General features: G+C 39.1%; 1 protein-coding gene across 8 annotated transcripts in view; it reads right to left on the bottom strand.

Moving 5' to 3' along the window:
• Window positions 1-4,621: 4,621 nt before the first annotated feature.
• The window catches only part of LOC108713007 (cAMP-specific 3',5'-cyclic phosphodiesterase 4D), a 279,849-nt gene continuing 259,930 nt past the window's right edge, over window positions 4,622-24,540 (bottom strand). For 7 of the 8 annotated variants that reach the window (XM_018255647.2, XM_018255638.2, XM_041562152.1 and 4 more), the window contains 10 exons: window positions 20,994-21,106; window positions 18,450-18,543; window positions 17,221-17,393; window positions 15,534-15,632; window positions 13,621-13,785; window positions 12,452-12,551; window positions 11,421-11,575; window positions 10,893-11,015; window positions 9,522-9,704; window positions 4,622-9,117 (listed from right to left, as the gene is read on the bottom strand). In XM_018255647.2, coding sequence (XP_018111136.1) covers window positions 8,524-9,117; window positions 9,522-9,704; window positions 10,893-11,015; window positions 11,421-11,575; window positions 12,452-12,551; window positions 13,621-13,785; window positions 15,534-15,632; window positions 17,221-17,393; window positions 18,450-18,543; window positions 20,994-21,106 — 1,799 coding nt within the window. In that variant the 3' untranslated portion in view covers window positions 4,622-8,523. Of the gene's footprint in view, window positions 9,118-9,521; window positions 9,705-10,892; window positions 11,016-11,420; window positions 11,576-12,451; window positions 12,552-13,620; window positions 13,786-15,533; window positions 15,633-17,220; window positions 17,394-18,449; window positions 18,544-20,993; window positions 21,107-21,954; window positions 22,016-24,540 lie in introns of those variants that run through there. The other variant, XM_041562179.1, reaches the window with a different exon arrangement.

Raw genomic sequence — 24,540 nt, 5'->3', positions numbered from 1 at the left:
TCTGTGATTTGAGTGACCCTGGAACAATCCAGAGTTATGGGCCCTGGCAGTGGTATACGGAAAGGACCACAGGCCTGGGTACAAACATGGCACCTGGGCTCCCCCCTAAGTCTGCCCAGCTGGGACACCCGTTACTAATACATTCTTATGTTCTGTCTTCATGTAGTGTGCATGGTGATTCCGGCAGGCCCTACTGGGGGACTGAATGTCACGTGGAATGTTCATTATTTAGCTGATCCAAAAATCATAGCTTTGACTTTAAATTCCCTGACCTGCACATATGCACTTGGCCTGCAGTAATTTTTTTTATTTGGTGTCTCACTTATAGTTGATATAATCCAATCATCTTTAACCACAACTTTCTTCTAATCTTATTTTCATCAGTGCCCAGTCGGTGTCATTCCAGAGTTAAACAAAAGCACCCAAGTGTATTGCTGGTTAGAAATTATACAATGACAATTAATAGTAACGTATTATTCTGGCTTTCATATAGCTTGCATGGTGACTCAGGATCCTCTAGTATTCCAGTTTCTCATTTGAACCATTGCCTGGTTGCTAGGGTAAATTGGCACATAGCCACTAGATAACTGATGAATTTCTCTGTCTTTCCTCCCTACTAAATTCACATGCACTAGTGCAAGGGCAGTAATTTAAAATGTTGTTTTGGTTGCAAGAAAGCATTGCGCTTGATGCAATTGCAACCAATGTGTCAAAATGAATGCAAACGCACATTTGCCATAAATCAGATGCAATTGCGCTGAAGTCTACTTTGCGGCATTCCCAGCAGGCTCGGACTGACAATCTGTGGGTTCTGGCAAATGGCAGAGGGGCTGCTAGAAGGTGCCATAGAAAGTCAGTATTTTGTGGGCTGGTGGGGGATGTCTGGGCCTCTGTGTGGATGATTGGGCCTCTGTGTAGCTGAAATGCCAGGGCCTATTTTAATTCTCAGTTCAGACCTGATTTCCAGTGTTCGGTGTGCTGGTGATGACTGGCCAGAATTTTCTTAAAGTAAGTGCATAGTGTCTATTGATGCACAGGGTTATGGCAACACCTTCAGACCAGACAGTTGCTCCAGGGTTCCCCTGTGTTAATAGGAGAAGCAATGGTTAATTTGGAACAGGAGGCAGGAAGGACTGAGTGGTGCAGAGTTCACAGGGCCAGATTTACATAGCATACGCCCCATTCATTGCCCCTGTCTCCTCCCCTTTATTCGCGCAAATTTTCACCATTGGGATCTGAGCAATGGGGATTTGCGTGCGGGAGATTTAAAAAACGATTGTATCTCTTGTGCATCCCCAGTGTTGTGGGTGTGGTCGGGCAGCATGCAGCCCTAGGCCCGGGCCTTAGTGGCCTCTCTACAAATCCGGGCCTGAGAGTTCAACTACACAGAACCCTGAAGAGTGCATTTTGATGCTTGTAAGTGGGGTTTAACGCACAACTGACTGGCGAGTAAACTGCAGGATTGATTACAATGTAATTATCCTTCCGCGGATCCGTTTCTTTTACACATTGAGTAAACTGCAGGAGCACAACTGTGCTTGTAGTCTTAAAGGGCATGTAAAGGCAAAAAAATAAAATCCCATTATTACTTTCTTTAATGAAAAAGAAACATATCTCCAATATACTTTAATTAAAAAATGTGTACCGTTTTTATAAGAAACCTGACTGTATGCAGTGAAATTTTCCCTTCATTTACTGCTGTGAATAGGAATTGTCAGATGGTCCCTAACTGCTGAGCAGGGAAACAATAATACTTATGAATAGCAGGGGGAGCCCCCGCCTTACTTCCCAGCCATGCAGAACTCAAGCAGCTTTGTTTATGACAACCCCTAAGCAGCCCAGACCACACTGAGCGTGTGCACAGTCTTAGTCTTGCAAAGATGTTTAACAAAGTTACAAGATGGTGACCCCCTGTGGCCAACTTTGAAAGCATAAATCATTTGTTTGATTAGGCTTGTGGTGCAGTAAGTTCATGTTTATATTTAGTATACAAAATACAGCATTTCTAGCCTTATTTTATTTTAGACTTTACGTGCCCTTTAAATGACCCCTTAATCAAAGCCTATTTCTAAAATGTTAGGAACATTTCCTATTTCAATGCATTTTTACAGCTTTTGTTTACTTGGTTAGTAGTTATACTCAGCTCAGGGGTTAACTAGGAAGCCGGCCCAGTAGGGCATAGACTGATGAGCAACTTCAACAAATGAAAAATCTCTTATTTCCAAAGTTTAGAGGGATCCTTGTCATGGGAAAAAAAAAAATTCTAAATTAATCAGTTAATAGTGCTGCTCCAGCAGAATTCTGCACTGAAATCCATTTCTCAAAAGAGCAAACAGATTTTATTATATTCAATTTTGAAATCTGACATGGGGCTAGACATATTGTCAATTTCCCAGCTGCCCCAAGTCATGAAAAAAACATGTTTTCCGATGACAGGGTCCCTTTAAAGGATTTTGTTGTGGAGCAGAGGGGATATTGTTAGACTTCTGCTCAATCATGTATATCAGTCTAATAAAAAGACTTTCCATCTCCTTCACATCTGGAGACTGGAACATTATAAAAATACAATGCCATACAAAATGATTTAGGTAATGCAGGGGGCTATAAAAATCCCTTTTTCAAAATAAAAAGTTTCTTTCCATATCAAATGCTTTCAATTTAATTACCTTATTTATCTTTTATATAGCCCCCAAAACATTTCCCATCCGTCCCTCCCCCAGTGAGTTTGTTATGTTCATTGATTGTACACACAGGGCAAGGACTTATTGGGTCAGACAAGATTCATTCTGTGTAAGATTAGTTAATAAATACTGTAGTGATAAATTAATATACTGTACACTATATTTGGTGTAACCTTTAACTGCCAGGAAATGCTTTCAAATTTGTTTATCTTACTGCACCGGTTTCATGAAATTATTTGTAAAATGAGGAACCACAGATGTTATATAGATTATATAAGTATTAAATTATACATGACAGTTTCCATGATGTTAGCCTCCTAGTCATGTTTCAGGTCTCTATGTATTTTCTTTAACAAAAGTCCTGTGGTGTGTTTAATATCTAGCCAAGAAATGCAGCTGTAACTGGGTGATGGCAATGTGCCAATGGCCTAAAGACAAGAGTGCACGAGTGCAAACCTACAGGTTCACTCAAGCTGGAAAGGGATATTAAAGGGGTTGTTCAACTTTAAATTAACTTTTAGTATAATGTACAGAGTGCTATTCTGAGACAATTTGCAATTGGTTTTCATTTTTCAATATTTTTGGGCTTTAAGTTATTTAGCTTCTCATTCAGCAGCTCTCCAATTTGCTATTGTAACAATCAGGTTGCTAGGATTCAACTTACCCTAGCAACCATGCATTGCTTTGAAGAGTATGAATAGGAGAAGGCCTGAATAGAAAGACGAGTAGCAATACCTATAAATGTGTAGCCTTACAGAGCATTTGTTTTTAGATGGGGTCAGTGACCCCTTTTTGAATGCTGGAAAGAGTCAGAAGGAAAAGGCAAATAATCCAAAAATGATAAAAAAAGAAAAAAACTGAAGGCTAACTGAAAAGTTGCTTAGAATTAGCCATTCTATAACATACTAAAAGTTAACCTAAAGGTGAACCACCAAGCAAGGCCAGAATTGCTGATTCCAATTTGCTGAAAAGTAAAGGAAAGATCAGCAACAGATGATTAACTATTTAATCAGTAACAATATATGGTTGTAAAAATGACAGCTCAAATGAGAGCTGTCCAAATGTGGAACTCCAATTGTGCCCTCTGTTGGAAAACAACAGAGATTGTTCCAGTGCATGGGAGGGTCTATTGTTGCTTAGCAATGTGATATCATGTTTGACCTGTAACCCTGTGTGTTTTTCTTCTTCCTCTTCCTGTGTCTGCTCTCTATGAAAAGTTCCTGTTGCACACATGTTATGCTGAAGTGTTTATGCTGAGTTCTATAAAGCAACCAAGTTATTGTTCACACAGAAGTTGGTGTGTCTGTCCTCACTTACAGAGAAGCTGCACATGCAGTTCAGATCAGCTCTCTGCTAACACCCTCAAGCATGGTTATGTCCATAACAGAATCCTTATGTCTAGTTATGTGGAATTTGAGTGCAGAGAGAGAAAGACCAGTATTATACTATGACTATGAGGGCTTTTCTCCTAAATAAATATTAGCATGGTATTTGAAAGAAAAGCCTTTTTAGTAACTTCACCACCTACCAAATGTAAGAAGCTGTATAAAGTATTGAGCACAAAGCTTGCTAGCTATAAATAATGTGAGCAATGTGATCATTCTCATACTGAAGCAGCCATCACTTTATCAGTAAAAATCAGGTACATACTGTACGTTGGGCATTGCTGTGCAATTAAATATATATACTGTAAATAAAAAATTTTTAGGGATTGTTATAAAAAATAATAACAAATAGGATTGACTCGCAGGAAGCAGTTTCAGTATATAAAGTGTTTTAAGACACCCAGTTAATGCAGAAATAGTATGGTGCTCTCAATTGTTAAATGATTTCAGCCGTGGGATGAACAGTGGCTCAAGCGATGCTGTGGACTCCTTGTTCGCACAAGATACTCCCCTTATCTTTTACCCAAGTAAAGATTAATATTCAGTCACACAACAAAAAGATAAAGTATTTTTTATTACGAAAAATAATAAAACAAACATGGTTTGTGGCATCTCTGCAAGAGACTGAGGTCTGGCTTTATCACAGCCTACTAAAGTCATTGACTCATAAGTTCTCACTTGCATGAGAAAAGTCTTAACTTTAGCCAGCTTTAATAAATGAGGACCTTATACACATTAATGTACAATAACGGTTCACTATTGCAGTAATAATAAATGACATGGAATTAATCACCGCAAATCCATTTGTTCACTTGGGTTCATTATAGGTTGTTGCATCCAGTCTGTGCTTAGCCTATAACCTATAATGGACGTGTGTGAACCCCCTCCTAGTGCAGTTAAGGCTAATATCACATGGCTGCCATCACTGCATCCGCCTTCCAGTGCGCACAGGGAATTCTGCCTGAAAATGCATTTTCAGGCCAAAATCCGCCACTTGTGAGCGTACGGCAGCAAACAGTCATTTTTACATGTGAGTTTAACCTATGGCTATGGAATTTAGGTGTAAGAGGCATTTTATTAGGTTGTATAAAGCAGGTGCAAACACATTACCAGAAACCATATAATGTTTCTTTGCGTTAGACACATGGAAAGTCATTACTCTCTATGTAGACAGTTTGTGTTATGTAACTAATATGGTTCCTTAGCAGAAATGCCAGTAACAACCCAGACCACATGCCATAGAATAGATGCCTCCAACACCAGTGACCTTAAGCCAGCACAATATTACTGCCAGAGTGGCATTACTCCACCGGTGTTGCTGAAAAGTGCAAAGTTATAATAATAATAATAATAATGCAGCATTTTGAGTGCTAATCACAGTAAGATCATATTGGAGACGTGTGCACAGAATTGTGGCTTTGTTCAAAAGTGAACTACAAATACACTAAAATAAAGTGAAAAACTTTAGCAGAATAAATTAATGCAACTTGTTTTTTTTTCCAAGCTGGAGAAGTATTCCTACTTTTCGACCCAAAATAGAATGTCTTAGTGCTTTTTCCTTTTTTGAAAATCCTGTCATGGCTGAATATACTGTAACAGCTTACCCTTTATTCAGAAGGTAAAAGAACCAATGAAGGCATTTTAATTCTGCAAATAATATCTGGGTTCAAGAGTACATTTTCTTTCAATGTATTGAACATTTACATGTGTTTGTGTTCATAAATTGACCCATCGTCAGCCAAGTGAAGCCAAACCAATTGCAGCAGCCTATCTACGCAGTGAGGGAATAACTGTAAGCTTCCTGGACCCAGTCTAGAACATCTTGGCTAAGATGCAATATCTTTTTACTGGTTAGGATGATATATACAGCATTGTTGGGTTGGTATCATCTAAGCAGTTCAGGGTTATGGTATATATTGTTTATGGCAGCTGGGCTGGCAGGACACCAAGATAAAACCCGATGGGCCCCAGCCCTTATGGGTCCTCCCAACCGAGGCTTTCTCTCCTCGGGGAACTGTGGGTGCTGCTCCCCGGAGGAGCTCATTACTGGGGTGGGAGGCCCCTGAGGTGACAGCCCTGGTGGGCCCCACAAACCCCAGTCCAACATTGTAAAGGGTCATATGTCCAATTTAAAAGAACTTATCTTCTAATAAACAATCAGTAAATAAGGGGGACATAGTTTTCTTTATTCTAGGCTATGTCATTATACCTGCCTATTTATTTAGTGGAAACCCAGTTTTTATAAACTGTATATAATAAGTGACCTTCCCTTGCTAAAATAAAACATTTGTTCAAATGTATGCATAATTATTGTGTTTATTCCAAACCACTAAAGCCTATGTGACCTGTAATGAAAGGGTAAAACTGTCCAGTGTGCTCTGTGCGACATTTGGGTTAAAAAAAGTAGGAACACCCTCCAGTTGACTGCTACACATTAATCTGTCAGTACATACATACATACAATCATTCCACCATGCCCTGAGCTGTAGAAAGTCTTCCAGCTGCTTCACAAAAGTGTTGCAAGCAAAAAAAACTCTTAGTTCCCCCGTCTACTCAAGTGAGCTTTCCATCATGGAAAAAATAAAGGCATATGCCCATGTGATGTAATATAAATGCAGGGGAATCTGGAGATCCATGTGCTCTGTGTCTGCAAAAACTCCAAGTATTCTCATAAAATATATTAGTCTTTTTATACACTGTTCAGCAATATCAGACACCAAAGGTGTATAGTTGCATGGAAAGCAAAACAATATTATCATGGTGTCTAACCATCAGTGTCTGCTCATTGTATATTTTATTGGTGACCTTATGTTTCTGAAATATTAATATTATATATTAAAGGATAAAAAGCAAATAATGCTAAGACTATGTCATCATAGATTACTCAGACTTGTCTGAACTGCTATGTGGTTAGCAGTGGTGTCTGGCATGCATTAACAAAGCCCTTCGTGTAAGAGGGGTATGGACTGTGTATACATTACCTGGTTCTGACTGATATTCCATTCTATATGTATAGGCTTGTTGTCAATAGACATTAGTTGTAGCTAATGACCATTCTGTATCTCAAATCGGAATGGGATGAACTACAGAGGAAGCAGACCCTGCGGTTGCAGGGGGCTCAGGAGTGTAGCTCTAGAGCAGGGATCCCCAACCTTTTTTACCTGTGAGCCACATTCAAATGTAAGAACAGTTGGGGAGCAACATAAGCATGAAAATAGTTCCTGAGGATGCTATGAAGGGCTGTGATTGGCTATTTGATAGCCCCTATGTGGACTGGCAGCCTACGGAAAGCTCTATTTAGGAATACAACTGATTTTTATGCAACCAAAAGTTTCCTCCAAGCCTGGAATTCAAAAATAATCACCTGCTTTGAAGCCACTGGGAGCAACATCCAAGGGGTTGGGTAGCAACATGTTGTGCACAAGCTACTGGTTGGGGATCACTGATATAGAGTGTAGATCAATTTCAGTATATCTTGGTAGAATAGGTCAATTTACCACTGTTTTGCATCCCAAATTTAACTTTGTTGTTGGGTCCATGCCATAGGCTACAGTTAGGTTACAGGCAGTGAAGACTGGGTAGTAAAAACTTCAGACTAACATGAATCTACATAACAATGACATTGGGCATTTGAAAGAAGTTCAGACAGTAATTCTGGAACACTGCAGGCTAGATATTCCATTGTAGAAAAAGGTTAAAAAGCAATGCCATAATCCACAAGAAAGATAGCCTCTCAGCCTCTTTAATATCATGGTATTGGTATACCAGCTGTTTCTGAGCTAAAACCAACAACTTCCTGGGTTCTGCAATAGGACACCATTCCCTAGGACAAGTTATATTCCCTGGGTGTGTCAAAATTACAAATATAAATACTTCTATGTGTAATTAGAAGGCTGCAGTTGATAAATATTCCTGATTACCAACATATTATGAGAAACTGACAAAATATCTTGTGTTTTTAGAAGGGACGATGAATGGAAAAATACATACCCTTACATGAGAAACTGTAACAGGTATTAAATGGCTTGGAAAAGCTACAATGAAATCACTCAGCACACAATCTGTAAAGCTTGTTTAAGGTTATTTGGCACTCAGCAGAATAAAGTGTCACCTGCTGCCCCACCCATCTGCTGTCATGTCGTGCATAAGAACCTTGGAGACTTTTGGACCACACAGAGCACAACATGAATCCTGATTATGGCAGAAAGGTCAGTCTTTTGGCACAAAAAGTTCCACCTTGCCAGAATGCTCTAACCCGAGACCTACTGAAAATCACCAACCTTTTCCCATGCATCATCAAACAACAGGCAACCTTTTTCACACTTTTTGTTTTGTAGCTTTTTCTTTTTCTTAAAAATAAAGAGTCCAACCCTCCTCCAAAAAACCCCCAATCAAATAAAAAGTAAAGTGTGCGTGACTGAGTAAAAATAAAATATAAATGGAGTGAGAATTTGGCATTACGTTCCTAATGGAAGATATGTGATGTTTCCTTCTTGGTCCAAACTGATTTCTGCTTGCCCAGTACCCTCCTGCCTGGCTGAGTTTGCAGGGGAAGCATGGCTGCTGGACACTTCTTTTTGCTGTATCGTCCTTTCACCAGCAAGTTTCAGATTATCAAAATTCAAGATTTTTTTCTGCTTGGTCAGAGTGCTCTTCGGTGGGATTTTCAAGTGAACCAGCTTGCTTGAAACAGTCGTGCACAAATCAACTGGTGATGGCTGGTCAGCCTCATCACTCGCCTGGGCAGAATCATCTGTGGCATGTAATTTGGAGTCACTGTTTTCCTCATCTATAGGGCTTTCAGTGTCCTCCTGTTCTGTATCTGACTCCCCTTCCTCCTCCAGTGTTAACTCAAACTGGAATTTGTCTCCCGCTGCATTGCCTCTGTCTGGGTCCTGCTCTTCAGGCGGAGGTGATGGGCTATGGGCAATCATGCTCTGATACCACTCTCGATTATCCTCCAGTGTATCTAAAATTTCTTGGGCATCAGGGTGTACAAGGTCTGCCCAGGTTTCCCACAGTGGATGTACAATGTAGTCAATAAAACCCACCTAAAATGACAGAAATTATCATTAGAGAAGAAAATAATATGAACAATTAAACATTCAACTGAAACAAAAATGTCTGGGTTTCTATAGAAGTGGATGGAACAATTCTTTACAATCAAACGTATGTCTTTGAGTCATTAACCTAAGAGAAACTGACCCAATCCCACACCATTACCAAAGTAATTGCTGGAGTCAGTCATTATTAAAATTGAAGGGTTATGAATTTACAAAGAAGTCCCCAAGCAAATGAAATAAAGGATTGTCAGAATAAGATGAAAATATGGAAGTCTAATATAGATATATGAATTAAAACTTATGGCCTATGGCTTTACTTTGTGTTGAGCAGGAAATGTGTTTTGTATCTGTGCTGACGCACAGACCTATAGATCACGCCCTGTGAAACAAACCTGGGATTTTTCAACAGAAGCATTGTGCTTGTCACACATGGGGCTAATCTCCATTCCCTTTTCCCTTTCCCGATCTCCTTGGTGGAAGAATTCCACAATTATCCGATCTGTCCACTGGCGATAGATCTCCAGAGGTTTGGTGGGATTGCTAAGATCTGCACAATGCACCATATTCTGTAGGACCTGAGAGAAAGGAATATAAATAGTTGAAAAATACTTAAAATCAATTACCAGATCATTATTGTGCTGGCAGAGACAGTGTTTGTTACACCCTGAGATGACATAACTATAAAATAGTATAGATAGTTAGATAATATAATACTGTATATGTAGAAATTACCTACACGCACCCAACACATAGAGGATTCACCATAAAACAACATTAGCACAAGTGAAAGATAATTTTTCTACACCCTAGGGGAAAATAACAGCATGTAACCAGGGATTGGGGAATTTTTTCACCTTAAAAATGACGCCCATAGACTTGTATGGTGTTGTGTGTCAAAAAAAAAAGACGTGTCAAAATAACGTTGCCGCGCAACAAAAAAATTTTTTGCCCGTATGCTGCATTTCACCGGTGGCAAATTTTTGTGAAATGAAACGGGTTAAATTTGCCCACCCCTACATTTAACACTGGTTCAGGTGCTCAATATGAAAGAGAAATTAGTCTTGGAAACAAGAAAATGTATTATTCCATGCAAAGATCCCACATTTCGACTCATTAACTAGCGAAATTGTGTGTTTGAGGGCCAACTGCAAGTCCAGGAAAAACTGTTATTGGGGTCTCAGTGGTGTTTGATAGGTGCCTGTCTGCAGGCCTCAGTACCACTTTGATGAGGAATGATAGTTAGGTAGGCTCACTTCATCCACCACTATTATGCCACCAAGGAATGGCAGACTTTTAAGACAATTATGAGGTCAAATGTAGCACCCTCTATTTGCCAATCTTTATATTGACCAGTATGGTCAGAGTTCAGACCATAGTAGACAAAGAATCACTGGCACTCAAAGGGTGCCAGAGTTCAGACCACACATACTGTAGGTGACAATATTCTGGTTTACAGACTCTATGTAGACGATTGCTTCATGATCTCAACACCTCTGGTAGAAGGCCTGATATAGAAGAACAATAGTTTCATAAGAAAAGATATCATGATTAGGACATAGGCCAAGGTTTGGATCAGTTGGACAGGCAGTCAGGAGGGCCCAATACACAGACCAGTTGGTTGCCGACTTGGTCTTGAGGGACTGAGTTAGCAGCTTTTATCAGAGCACCTTAATGAATATAGAATGATGATTGGGTACTCTAGGTTTCTACTAAAGAGTAAGAATTGTCCATTATGTGAATTCCCCACTCTTCTGTTTCCTTACCTGTATGCGATCAGAATAATTATCTAGCAACAGGACTCCCAGGCTAGTCACCTTCTTGGTTTCCACCATGGTTTTCAGATCTGCTAACAGGTTCATGTGTTTTGACATATCTGTTGCCAGTACCTGACAAAAGTACGGAAGGGGTTAAAATACTTCATAAAAATCTTTGGAGGGGCCCAGCGCACTCTGATCCCCATCCTCCCGCCCCACCCATGTCCCACTCTGACTCCACCCATGTCCAACCAAACTCCGCCCAATCCCGCCTTACTTGCTTCCCTTTTCCTCCTTGGTAAGAGAGAGGCTGGGGTGGAGGGTTTTTTATTAGCTATAGAGGAAGCAGACCCCACAGTCCAGGCCCCTCTGCGACTGCAGGGTCTGCTTCCTCTATAGTTACGCCACTACGTCAAGTGCTTCAGTGCCCAAACATAGCACCTCAGCAATTGGTGATAATTGTGCAAACTGAATTCGTTGGGGAAACTGTGCACCATGTTTTTCCCGGCACATAGTACCTTATGGCAAGAGGCTTACCATGTCAATAACCATTTTTCTCAGTGTTTGGCGCTGTTTCTTGGTCAGATTCTGAAAGATATCACAGTTTTCTTCCTGAAGCAATTTAAACCCGACCGCAAGGTGGTGATTTTCTAAGACAGAAGCGTCGTTGTACATCAACGCCAGCTCTGAATCTGCACAATGAAGCACAGGAGTGTTTTAGCAGGAGGCTTTTTTATACTTTATATACTTGTCATATATCGCCACTTACTGCAATCATGGCAATTGCTGTTGCTGGATAAACCAGTCCACATATAATACAACAATTATTATTACTCTTAATAATTATTTCTGCAGGAGTGTGGTAAATATACCATATGGTGTACAGCAATTAAAATGTAATCCCACCAAATATATAAGGCCTAGTTAATTTTATTTTCTGAATCCTTCAGATACAAGTATGTGTCCCTCCTAGGAGAAACTCCAATTGAAATGGAACCTTATTTTAACTGTATTAAAAACTCTTTATAACTTAAAACCGTTTAAAACCAGTCAGCCATGTATTCACCTAAATTGTCTGTAGAGGTCAGCAGCATATGTAACCACCTAGGTACTCTGTATTATTACAGATTGTTACAAGTAGCATTAGCTCCATTCACCTTAACAGCTTACAATATTCTACTGCTATTTCACTTTAACACTATAAGAAGGGTGGTTCTCTCTGATGCACTTCTTATTGGGGGATTGCAGTACATACAGTAGTTATCCTATCCCTTGAGAATAATAGTTTTATTTCCTGAGGCACAAATTAAGTGATTTAATTACTTAGCCTGAGTAACTGGTCAAATAAGGTTGAATAAGTTTCTAATTCATCCTAAGTCCTGTGATGGGCGACCTTTAAGAAGCCTCAGAAATATTTTAAAATATATAGCATGTAGAAATATGCATATACATAAAATTCCAGTGTTTATATACACACAACAGAATGTAAAATAGGTGTGGCACAGCTATAACTAATGATACAAATACATATACAATATATTAAGATTAAGCCTCCGTCCACCACTTACTGGTATTAATTAAGAACTGATTAGACACTCCAGGGTGATCTACATCATGAATTGCACTTGCAAAAATGGCAGCCATTATTTCCAAGTCCGTGAATACAGCCTGTACATTGAAAGAAATGTTAGACTGGTGTTAAATTAAGGAAAAGACTCATATATGACAGTTATATGCAGTATAGGCACAACACACAAATAAAAGTGGACAGTAGGTCTGTTGTTTGCATACCATACTTGAAGAAACTGTTTCCCAGTCAACATACTGTAGATATATGCTATCTTAATTACCAGCAATTAGGTCCTGTCTTATTATTACACAGAAAATGCAATTAGTCACAGATAGAGTTTTAGTGAACCTTTCTAGAAAAATATATTGGATCTAAGCCCTACATATATTGTCTCTCTCATTAGAAATGTGTTGTCTATATTAGACTGAATTAAGTTAATGCTGCAGTCTTAGATACATGTTTTTAGAACAGTAACATGCATAAATAGAACAAAACACCTAAATATAAAGCACGTTATCCATGGAAAAATACATTGGTACAATATGAAACCATGTAACCATTTAGAACTACTAGTAGTAGTATATAACGCATAAATATGTCATACATATTTGTCCTGTGAGTGCTAGTTAATATCATAAATTGAACGCCCAGGTAATGTTATGCATAATGCAACAGAACCAAGCCATGGCTCTGCCCACTATATTGTTTTAAGGTACTGAATGTTGCTTTATTTTAGTCTGATATTGATATTGCTCTGAATTTTAAAGACAATTTTTTTAACATTAGAATTATATTATCGCTCTCCAAAGTAAGTGCTTGATTATTTCCCATAATAAGACTTATCAGGCACCTATGCACTCACTGTTTTGTTTAGTTTGGGCAATCTGAGGTTTTGGATGGGGTAACTTTGGTATGATAGATATAGTTTACCTGTTCATGCCACAGATACAGGCACTAGGTAGATCAGGTGTGTGTATGGAAACAGTGTCGGACTGGCCCGGTGGGCCAAGGTGTCAGTGGGCCCTCATAGAGATTGAGTGAGGAGAGGAAGAAAAATAGTACTGAGTGGGCCCCTGGTCTAAGGTTTTTTGGGTGGGCCCCTGGTCTAAGGTTTTTGGGTGGGCCCCTGGTGTCCCAGTCTGACACTGTATGGAAAGCTGCACTTACCTCAAGAGCAGGGGTGGAGAGCAGGACATGGGTAGATTGTGCTACATCTGCTGCATGAATGTTGTTATGATAAGCCACATCAGAATGGTAGTGATCCTCCAGAGTCATCATGTATGTAATGAATGTGTCCACAGGAATTTGGAAAGTTTTCAGGAGATCTCTTTCCTGGTAAGAAAAGACATATGTACTATATTTATTATATGTCTATAAAGATTCTCATTTATCCAGGTCATGATATTTACAGTATCTAGTAGAAACTGTACTGATACTTCTAGTTACTGTATGGATGCACTATACTTTACTTATACGTTTATTTAATTGTCATTTTTTTACAGCAAATTAAACAGCCAATAGTCAGCGTTAGCATAAAGCATATCTCAATGCAAAGGATTCAAGTGCTGTACAATGATGCTTAGTTAAGGATAAGGACCTATCTTATGCCCCATTTCTCTCCAACGTTAAAGCAGATATAAAGTTATCTCTCTCCTTATTATTCTGCTGGAATCCTCAAAAAGAAGGTATTTTGTAATGTATATTAATTAATTTTATTTCTTGCAGTTACAAAGAGTTAGAGGCCTGTTTCTCAGAATTTGAATTTGTGAATTTTAGAGTTCTTTTTATTAGAATGAACTCAAAATTTTTACCTGATGCTGAAGTTTTACATGCAAGTTTTTGATTTATTTTTGTGCTTATTAAACATTAAACATTCAAGTTTTGGAAGCTCAGATTTGTGAGTTTTAGCACGAAAAAATTCAAACCATGGTAAATTTGAATGATGATAAATCAGCTGCACAGCCTCCAGTTCCCTCTACTGCCTAGGTTTCTGAAGATATCTATGTGGTCACTGGCTACATAGCTGTGAACATCAGCCGGAAGCACCCAGGGTCAGTTGCCCTCCTGGGATACCAGGTAAAATCCAGGTGGTCCCCAATCCTGTTGGGCCCCATAAGTCAGTTGCCAACTTTGGCAAAATTCAAGTAAAATCAAAGATGGCTGTGCGTTGGAACACAGCTGACTCACCTCCCATTTACATGCAATATATCCCAGATGTTATCTGAATCATTTCTTAAAGCTGTTAAATATTCCATTCGCCTAATGTGGCAAATTCTTTTCCAAAAGCTCCCCTTCAGAGGTTGTGTTTTCAGTTACTGCCAGACGAACATCTGGCTGCTGCTAAAGCTGAGTTTGATGGCCTTATTATTTAGATCTCTTGTCTCCCAACACAAATATGTGTGGGTCTGTCAAAGAAGTTTTTTCTGCACTATAGTTCAGAACTCTTTAAATTTTATGCGAGACAAAAATCTCGTCTTATAAGTAGGCTAAAAGCAGAGGATAATGTTTTCTGCACAGTATGAGGCTTCTTAAGAGTTATAATAACTGCTTATCACTGTAGCAATAAAAAGGGTGATCAAACCTGTTTATTGAAAAATGTTGCCGGCCCCTTAAATCCCTTCAACCACCCAGTTTGGTTTTACAGTCTCTGTTGTTACACCCCTAAAATTTTATAAAGGCCAACATTTGTAAAATGTATTGAGAAACTTCACTAGAGAACTTTCCACTCAGAGAATTTATGCCACAATGCTCACAGCAGAGTACTTATAATCCTAAGCATATATATGGGGTGATTGTGAAAATACACTTTACATATTGCGGCAACCTTTGGTGGAGTTAGATGAGGAGAGAATTTACTCTTTACTAAATATGCCCCCATATATCCCATGGCATAAAGTGCTCCTATACTACCTGTATTTGGAAAGATATACATATAGCAAGCAACCTGTGATTACAGCAATGCTAGTTAAAGAAAAAAACAGTTTGTGTTTAATGTTACTACCCCTCTAGCTCCTCATTTTGATTAAGTGAGAACCAGCTGTAAAACATAAACCAAAGGGAAAAAATATAATTCTTCATACCTGGAATATTGAATACATGATAACTGTCAGAGGCCTGTTTCCAGAATATTCTGCTATCTTGAAGATATCCAGTCCCCACTTATTGATATTTTCTACTTCCTGTAATACAACACAGAATAACATTTACTTCAAGAGTGCATCTGATTTAAACAAAAAATTTGTGACTGTCTAATTCCTATATCATTTATATTATTTGCAGAAATGGTCATGACCTTGGGTAAAATAGCATATTACTTTTTTTCCTGTAACTTTAATGTTTTTAAAACAAAAATACATAATCATTTCATTTTCCCATGGGGAAAAAAAAATCGGCTCACCTGCCATTGCCCTTTCTCTTTCTTCTTTTCATTTTTTTTTATACGATTCCACTAATTTAGTTCTGACACAAAATATTGTGAAACTACACAAAATGATCTATACGGGCTTTCAAATTACTTTTCCTTCCTCTTCAGTCATATTGCATGCCACACTTTATGAACATTTCAGACCATACGGACAAGCAATAGGCAGGAATATTAATATGTATTTAAAATGGCCAGTTAGTTGGCTTAGCAACCATACATTAACAATTATTAAATTAACCACTGGCAAATGACCTCACTGTGTTCCATGCACAGCTTACAGAAAGGAGTATGTATGCTCCACCCCTAACATCTGCCACTTTACATGCTTCTGCAAAAAGGCTTTGGAGAAAAGAAGCATCAAAATGGATATCAAAGCAATTTCATAATGGCTATGTGAAAATCCATATTAGTAGTATTAGTATCTCTTTAAGACCTCACCACATAAGTTCCTGTGTTTTGCGATGACCTCTTTAGAATAAGTGATAAAAGTGCAAGGAATTTGATTCTCTAAAGCAGGGGTCCCCCAACCTTTTTCACCAGTGAGCAACATTCAGATTTAAAAAGAGTCAGGCAGCAACACAACCACGGAAAATGTTCCTGGGTGGTGATAAGGGCTGTGATTGGCTATTGGTAGCCCCTATGTGGACTGACAGCCTACAGGAGGCACTGTTTGGCAGTACATATGGTTTTTAAGCAACCAAAACTTGCCTCCAAGTCTCGAGTTCAAAACTAAGCATCTGCTTTGAGGCCATTGAGAGCAACATCCAAGGGGTTGGAGAGCAACATGTTGCTCACGAGCTACTGGTTGGGGATCACTGTTCTAAAGTAATGACATGCGGAGCTTGCACCAAGGTTTGCCAGGTAATAGCTTCCTGGAAACACATCAGTATGTATGTTCAACAGCACCTTATGACCCATTAACATAGCCAGCATTTTTGCAATGAAGGCAAAGATTGGGCACATATACAATTACCTGCATTCTCTTGGAAAGAATTTTTGGTGCTGAATTCCTTAGCTCTACACATTAGCAACCCTTCCTCTTCTGGGCCAGAAACAAGCACAATAGAATAGTGCCCTGGTCCGAGTGAGCCAGATGATTGCCAGATCATGCAGGTCTAAGGTTAGTGATAATAATTACTTGGCAGCGCCTAACAAACTGCAATTCACTCTGATGAATAATTATATGGAATCATGCTACACTGTGTAAAGCAGAATGTACTATTGAAATCTGCTCGATCTGTATATACTGTATAAATGATGTATACCATTTGAAGAAATAGCAATGTGCCAGTGCAAAAATGGCATCCAATGATTTATGGTGCTCACTGCCCAGATCTAATCACCTGTGCAAGGGGTGCTTCCTGTTCAATCTTTACTCCAAATCGCGGGATACTGCAGTTGCTGAAACTAGAACTGTGTGTCAGCTTCTTGACACCAATAATGTGGGACATGGGACGCTTCTTCTTATCCTTCTCTTTTGAGACTGGGGTGGGAATTTCCACTTCATGTTGCTTGTCTAATGGATGGAGAGAAACAAAATGGAGAAATTTTAGATGTTTGTCTAAAGATTCCTCTTCAGTTAGGTTTGCTCTGTTACAATATACTGTAATAGCATCATCTGGTCCCAAAACAAACAAAGCGACAGGTCACAATTATCTTGACATGATATAAGTAATACATAGTTATTTTGAGAGAACATTCCGCTGACGTAAGTAAGGCAATCTCTGCGGATAAACATTTTTATTACTAAATATGGCAAAAGATGGGTTCTCCATTCACTTTAAAATGCTGATAATAGGTGGAAAAATAAAAATGGATTACATTTTTAGGCTAGCACTTTTCTATCAGGACACTATTCTGTCACTCACAGTTACACTGTAGGACACTTTTGATTCTACAACCTATAAAATGTTCTTATTGTAAAGTCACTGTCTTGAAAAAATGATAAATGGTGCCCCACTGAAAGGTGGATAAATCAGGATATTATCTGTCCAATGAGCCTCCTCTGAAACAGGAAGCATAGGACCAATGCCATCTCTGGCCTAAGAAATATTAATCAAGACAAAACTGAAACAATTCTGTTGCAAATAGCTTCCACTTAATTTGTTGACCAAAAAAAAGCCTGGAGGATTCCAGTGCTGTGTAGATTTTCCTTGATTCCGTTCTCTGCCTTGTCTGTATTATGTTTAGTGGCAACTTGAATATATTTTATTAGCTCAATGAGATATAAATATCAGATTGTGTCAATGTAAGAAACAAATTGTGATCACATGATACTCATGTAATGTAATGTGCATTCTGTAATGAAACTAAGCAACCAGGGTCAGTCTCGTGGCCCTGTCGGCCCAGAACAGCGCCCTTCTACGGCCTACACTGCCCCCTGATCACTCAACCCCCCAGCCCCGTTGGAGGCCGCAACTACTACACAGATAAGAGCTGGGGCCTGGAGGGGGGTCGTGGCTGGGGCCTCTAGGGAGGTTGTGACAGAGGTAGGGGAGCCTGGAGGGAGGGTGGCAGAGCCCTGTTGCAGAAGCTCCGATGGGCCTCCAGTCCGACCCTGTAAGCAACTTACCTAAAAAGGTACTGGATATATATTCCGACACCTGGTTTCCTGAGCGGCTTGTTTCTGATAAGTGTGTAAGTTCTCTATTCAGCATCCTTTTGAACTGAAAAAAATGTGATCAGGATTAAAATCATGTGGGTGGTGTACAGCAAATACATCCCTTCTCTTGCCACCAAACGAAATGCTAATTGTAACAAACTACCGGTAGCTGGAGGGATGTGGATGAAACATGCCTGTTTTAGTGCAATTGTTTAATTTAGGATTTTGGACAACAAATCTGAAATACCAGGAGGTGCTGTCTGCTCATCTAAAATATATATTATAACAATATTCTAACTTGATAATCCAGGGAACAGAGAGCAAAAAGATAATACTTCTAACCTAATACTTGGCTAAGGCATATCAACTTCCTCTCTGTCATAGCTAGAATGGTTGTGGGTCATTAAGCTGGTCAGTAACCAAAACTACAAATTGCAGGGTGCCCCCCCCTCCACAAGGGAACAAAAACGCCACATATTTATGTTGGAATAATATATGCTAAATGAGACAATATTATGGATAAAGAAAGTGGTTCAAAAATAATATATGGGAATTCCTGGTTCAGGACCTTGTAAGTATCTCAAACTTAAAATGTACCAAGTCAAATGTCATAAAGTAGTGTGCAAGATCTCAGGGCAAACACACAATTGTTCCCAGTTTGGTAAATGACTACAACTTGCAGCTGCTACATACTGGCTGGGACACTTGCTGCTTGTAGAACAAAGTATGTTTCCCAACAATCAGCAAGTATTACCATCAACATTCTATAAACTGACATCCGTGCACACATGGCAACTTTTTGCAACTAAGTCTACCCCGTCTACGTGGGGGCAGGACATCTAATAAAACCCACAGACACACAGGAAGAACCTACAAGCTCCTTGTACATAATGCCCAGGCTGGAATCCATCTCAGGATCCCTGTGCTGCAAGGCAGAAGTTCCAAAACACTTTCATTAATGTATTTTGGAAAATTTCTTAGAAGTCTATTTTCTTTCATTATGTAAAAATAAGTTCTTGGGTGGACATCCACTTTAATCATTTTATTTTGAATAATGCCCTTAATAATGCCCTTTTACATTACATTAATCCATTTCCAAACGCTTCCCTGTGCACAAACAGTGACAAACAAACCAACAAAACAAAAATGTATATATATATATATAAAAAAAAATATATATATATATATATATATATATATATATATATATATATATATATACCAATTATTCTCAGCACTCCCTGTTATAAAAATTCAATTATTTTATTGTTACATGGTATCTATGCCCGACTAGTGAGAATAATTGGTGTATACAAAATTACCGTGCACCCCTCCCTTTGTTGAAGCCATTGGCCTTGGAGTGCGGATACTCATTTGGAAGTATATATATATATATATATATATATATATATATACTAGGGATGCACCGAATCCTTTGTGAAAGATACGGGCGAATACGGAACCGAATCCGAACCCTAATTTGCATATGCAAATTAGGGATGGGAAGGGGTAAAATTGACTTCCTTGTTTTGTGACAAAAAGTCACACAATTTCCCTCGGTCCCTGGATTCGGTTTGGCCAGGCAGAAGGATTCGGCCGAATCCAAATCCCGCTGAAAAAGGCCGAATCTTGGCCGAATCGCTAACCGAATCCTCCGAATTCGGAGCATCCCTAATATATACACACATATATGTAAACTTTAGTGTAAAAGTCACCTGAAAAGTGATGCACTACAAACTTATTTCCAGTACCTCTACCATCACACAGATCCTCCCCCAATGTCTCACTCCCCTTCCCTATTAGATCTGGCCTTCCACAATGTATATCTCCTTCAGTGAGATGTTATGTGAGATGTGACCAGAATCATAGATTGTAAGCCTCACTAGAGCAGGGACCAGTGGCATAACTAACAGGGGTGCGGGTACCTATGCCAGTACCTCTTGGGGCCTACCGGAGCCGCGATAAGCTATATCACTGTTGGCAGGGCAGGGAAATTTTTCTGCACACGTGCCAGTGAGCTTGAAGGTGATCATTTCCGTGGGTGGGTAGAGCCTGGCAGGGGCAGGCAAGGGTCACCAATCAGTGACTTGACTATAACATGGGTCATAACTGTTGCTTTTGAATCTCACCGGCATGCTAAGGATCAATTGCAAACTAACTGAACAGGTTTGTCCCATGTGGCCCCCCTTAAAGTCACTGACTAACTAAGAGTTAGAGAGATGCAAAGCAAGAAGTTGTGTTCTGTTCTTAGAAATCCGCTCACTCCAGCCTTTATAGATTACATTTTTAACTAACTATATTAGAAACATGTTTTATTTTTCACAGTCTATCTACAGTATTTATTTTAACACTGAACTGTTCCTCTCACTATAAAGGTGAACTACCCCATTTGAAAGAGTCTCTTATGCATGACTACATATGTTTGCTGAATATTTTTATACTATCTAAAATAGTGATGGGAAAGGAAGTTTAAAAGCAGTTTAAAAGCATTTCAGTTAAACCTCTAATCTTTACCTTATTTGAGGCCATCTCAGAAACTGAGTGCCTGGTCTGCAGAGTCTCCAGTTGATCCAGACACCAGTCCAACTCTTCCAGAGTCTCGATGGCCAATTTTTGAACTGCATCCTCTATATAAGAAAAAGAAGGCAACATTTAGACTGATACAACCACCTTGTTTATTCCCCAAACTATTTCTACCTAATTATAAAAAAAAAGGAATCAATTTTTAACAGGAATACCAATAATTGAGTTTAACATCCTGATTCAGTACAAGGAAAGTGTTGGTGTATAGAAAAGTGTATAGTGCTCCATTATAACAAACAAAACTGTCAAAATGTAAATAGCATTGAATAAATTTGAAACTTTACATATGTAGGGAGTCCTGCACCTTTGTGATGTCTGAAGAATTGAAAGAGTTTGGAATATTAGCTGTCAATAATCGTCTTCAATTGTGCAGATTGTAAATTCTGTGGAGTAGAGCCTAACCATTCTGCAAATGCATTCCTTATTTACAATCCTTTCTGAAAGAAAAGGTATGCTCCTTTGCCTCAATAACTACAAAATCCCATTCAATTATCAGACATGATTTGGCCAGAAATAAAAGAGAAATACAGTATTATCTGGAAGCATGAAAAGAATACAATCAAAGCTGGAACACATTTGTGAGACAGAATCAGGTAGCAGTGCAAGCAAATGCTACATTCTGAATAGTCAGTGCCCAAAACAGCATTACTTCTGCATTATTACTAGGTACCTTTCGCATCTTTGGATTAAAAACAAGTAAAATAAATCAGGAAGATGGAAGCATTCAATAAAAAGAAAAAGGATTCTATAGCAGCAGGAGTCCATGTCAGCGAACGAAGGTAGCACACTGAATGTAAATATTTGATAGAGGGAGCAGCCATTGTGGTGTTTCCATAGTGACAAAATAAAAAAAAAGGGTTAATAACTACAGACAGCTGATGTGCCTTAATACCTCCTGCAATTTGTCCGTGTGAGAAGGGCTGTTGCTGGTTCCGAAAAAGTAGAAAATGACTATTCACACAATGATGATGGTATGTATATAATTATATACATGAGTCTGCACTATCTATTCTTGTGAATACAGATATCTCTTAGAAATCCTGGCCTGGCAAGCATGGTCCCTGTGAATTTAAAAAAATGTGCTATGTTATGTGCCAGCATGGTGCCAAATATCCATCCCAGGTTTTGGCAATAGCATCCGCCACAGGCAAAGATAATAATATAGTAAGGTGGGGAGGAAAGGATGGCTGGAGGGAGACCAGGCCCCAAATCACCATGGCAACTAAGCTGCAAACTCTCACTTCCCTCCAGTTAACAATTTGTAAGCTGCTCAGAATTATACTGTGAACACAAGTGTTTTGAAGACCTCTTAATAACTGGACACAATGCAGTTTTTTTTTAAGAACAAGGCTTTTGTTTCTTTTTATATTATTTACTCTTAAGGTAGGTACATTATGAGGGATTAAAATGGTATAGAGAACGCTACTAAAAAGGGGTTTATTGTACAGATGTGCAATGTTTTTTTGTATTGCATTCCATGAAAATATTAAGTTTCCTGTGCAGGTATGGGATCCATTCTCCAGAAACCTGTTATCCAGAAAGCTCCAAAATATGGTATGGCCGTCTGCCATAGACTCCATTTTATCTAAATAATCAACATTTTTAAAAATGATTTCCTTTTTCTCTTTAATAATAAAACAGTACCTTGTACTTGATCCCAACTACGATATAATTAATCCATATTGGAAGAAAAAACAGCCTATTGGGTTTATTTAATTTTTACCTGATTTTCTAGTAGACTTAGGGTATGAAGATCCAAATTACGGAAAGATCTGTTATCCAGAAAACCCCAGGTCCCGAGCATTCTGGATAACAGGTCCCATACCTGTATACGAATACTGATCCTATTGCAACTTTTTGTGGGCTGTTCTAAATGGCCACAGTATACCATGGCCGAGTCGTATTGTGGTCTGATGTTGCCCTAGGCACCAGACCTCCAATAAGCCCCAATTCTGCTAAACACAGAATAGTGGGGTATCTCTCCCATCAGCTTCATGGCAGATTTAGCTGCAAATGTCTGGCGGTGGAATTTTTTTTTTTAAGGTTTTTTTTTTATATAAGCACCCAAGTACCATCCCCTAAAGTTGCCACCCTAGGCACAGGCCTCTAAAGAAATACATTCCTGACCATGCCTTCCCTTATATGCCAGAGGGGCATGAATTATTGTTGAACTTCCTTGAGCTTTATGTGCACCTTTAAACACAGTATAAAAGAAAAAGTTGATATGGAAGATTTGATATAATCAGCAAGCAGACAGCACCACACGTTAGTAGTATCTTAAAAGGCCTTTATTGCAAAAGGGCTTATTCTTTGGACAGACAAGCTGGTAGATTTGATGCCAGTTAGAGTAATATTTTGGGATAATGATTGCTGTTCAGTGACTTCAGGGATCACTAAAAATATTGAAATCAGATGGCACTCACGCTGCAAAGTGTGCTTGCTTTTGGTTTATTGAGATCTCCACACAACGTTTTGGGGGGGGGGTCATCCCCCTTTCTCAAGTGTTCTTAGAAAAAGTGAACAGGATTGACCCCCCCCGAAACGTTTTGTGGAGATCTCAATAAACCAAAAGCAAGCACACTTTGCAGCGTGAGTGCCATCTGATTTCTATAATTTGGGTCTTATACGAAATTCCTGAGCAGCAGAGTTTCCAGATTGAGCACCACAGAATCACATACACAGAACTGGCATTTGCATTAGTTTCACAAAAAATATGAATGTTTTCATAAATCTTAATGAATCTGTGTGGTAAGGGGGAGGCTTGCTATGTGGTGGACCACAAATAGGGCACAAAAAAGGGATGCACTGAATCCACTATTTTGGATTCGGCCTAACCCCCGAATCCTTCGCAAAAGATTCGACCGAATACCGAACCGAATCCGAATCCTAATTTGCACATGCAATTTAGGGGTGGGAAGGAGAAAAAAATGTTATCTCCTAGTTTTGTGACAAAAAGTCACAACATTTCCCTCCCGCCCCTAATTGCAATTATGCAAATTAGGATTCGGTTCAGCCGGGCAGAAGGATTCGGCCGAATCCTGCTGGAAAAGGCCAAATCCTGGCTGAATCCCGAACCGAATCCTGGATTCGGTGCATCCCTCCTAAAAAGTCTGGAAACTACTAGCACACCCCCTGCTTGCTTGCTATAGGAAAATTAAAATACTGGTGTGTAGATGGTCACAATATGAGAACATGATCTGTTTCCGTACTGTCTAGTGAGACTTTTTAGCAAGTTTAAACTTGATATTTGCTTACTAAATGCATAATTCTATTCTTCCTTTTTCCTCTGCAAAACTGTGTGAACTTTTCCGTGACAGGTTCACTTTAACCTAAGCCAGAGCACTGAAGCGAACATATGTGTTAAAATAATTTGATAGTTGCTTATGGGGTGAGCTTCAGGAAGTAAAAAATTTGTGGGGCCTCTAGGGAGGGTGAAGTCCCCAGACACAAGCTCTGTGGTCTTATAACAGGAATGTCT

This window comes from Xenopus laevis, chromosome 1L (assembly GCF_017654675.1).
Source record: "Xenopus laevis strain J_2021 chromosome 1L, Xenopus_laevis_v10.1, whole genome shotgun sequence".
Taxonomy (NCBI): Eukaryota; Metazoa; Chordata; class Amphibia; order Anura; family Pipidae; genus Xenopus; species Xenopus laevis.
This window is presented reverse-complemented; position numbering and strand designations above follow the sequence as displayed.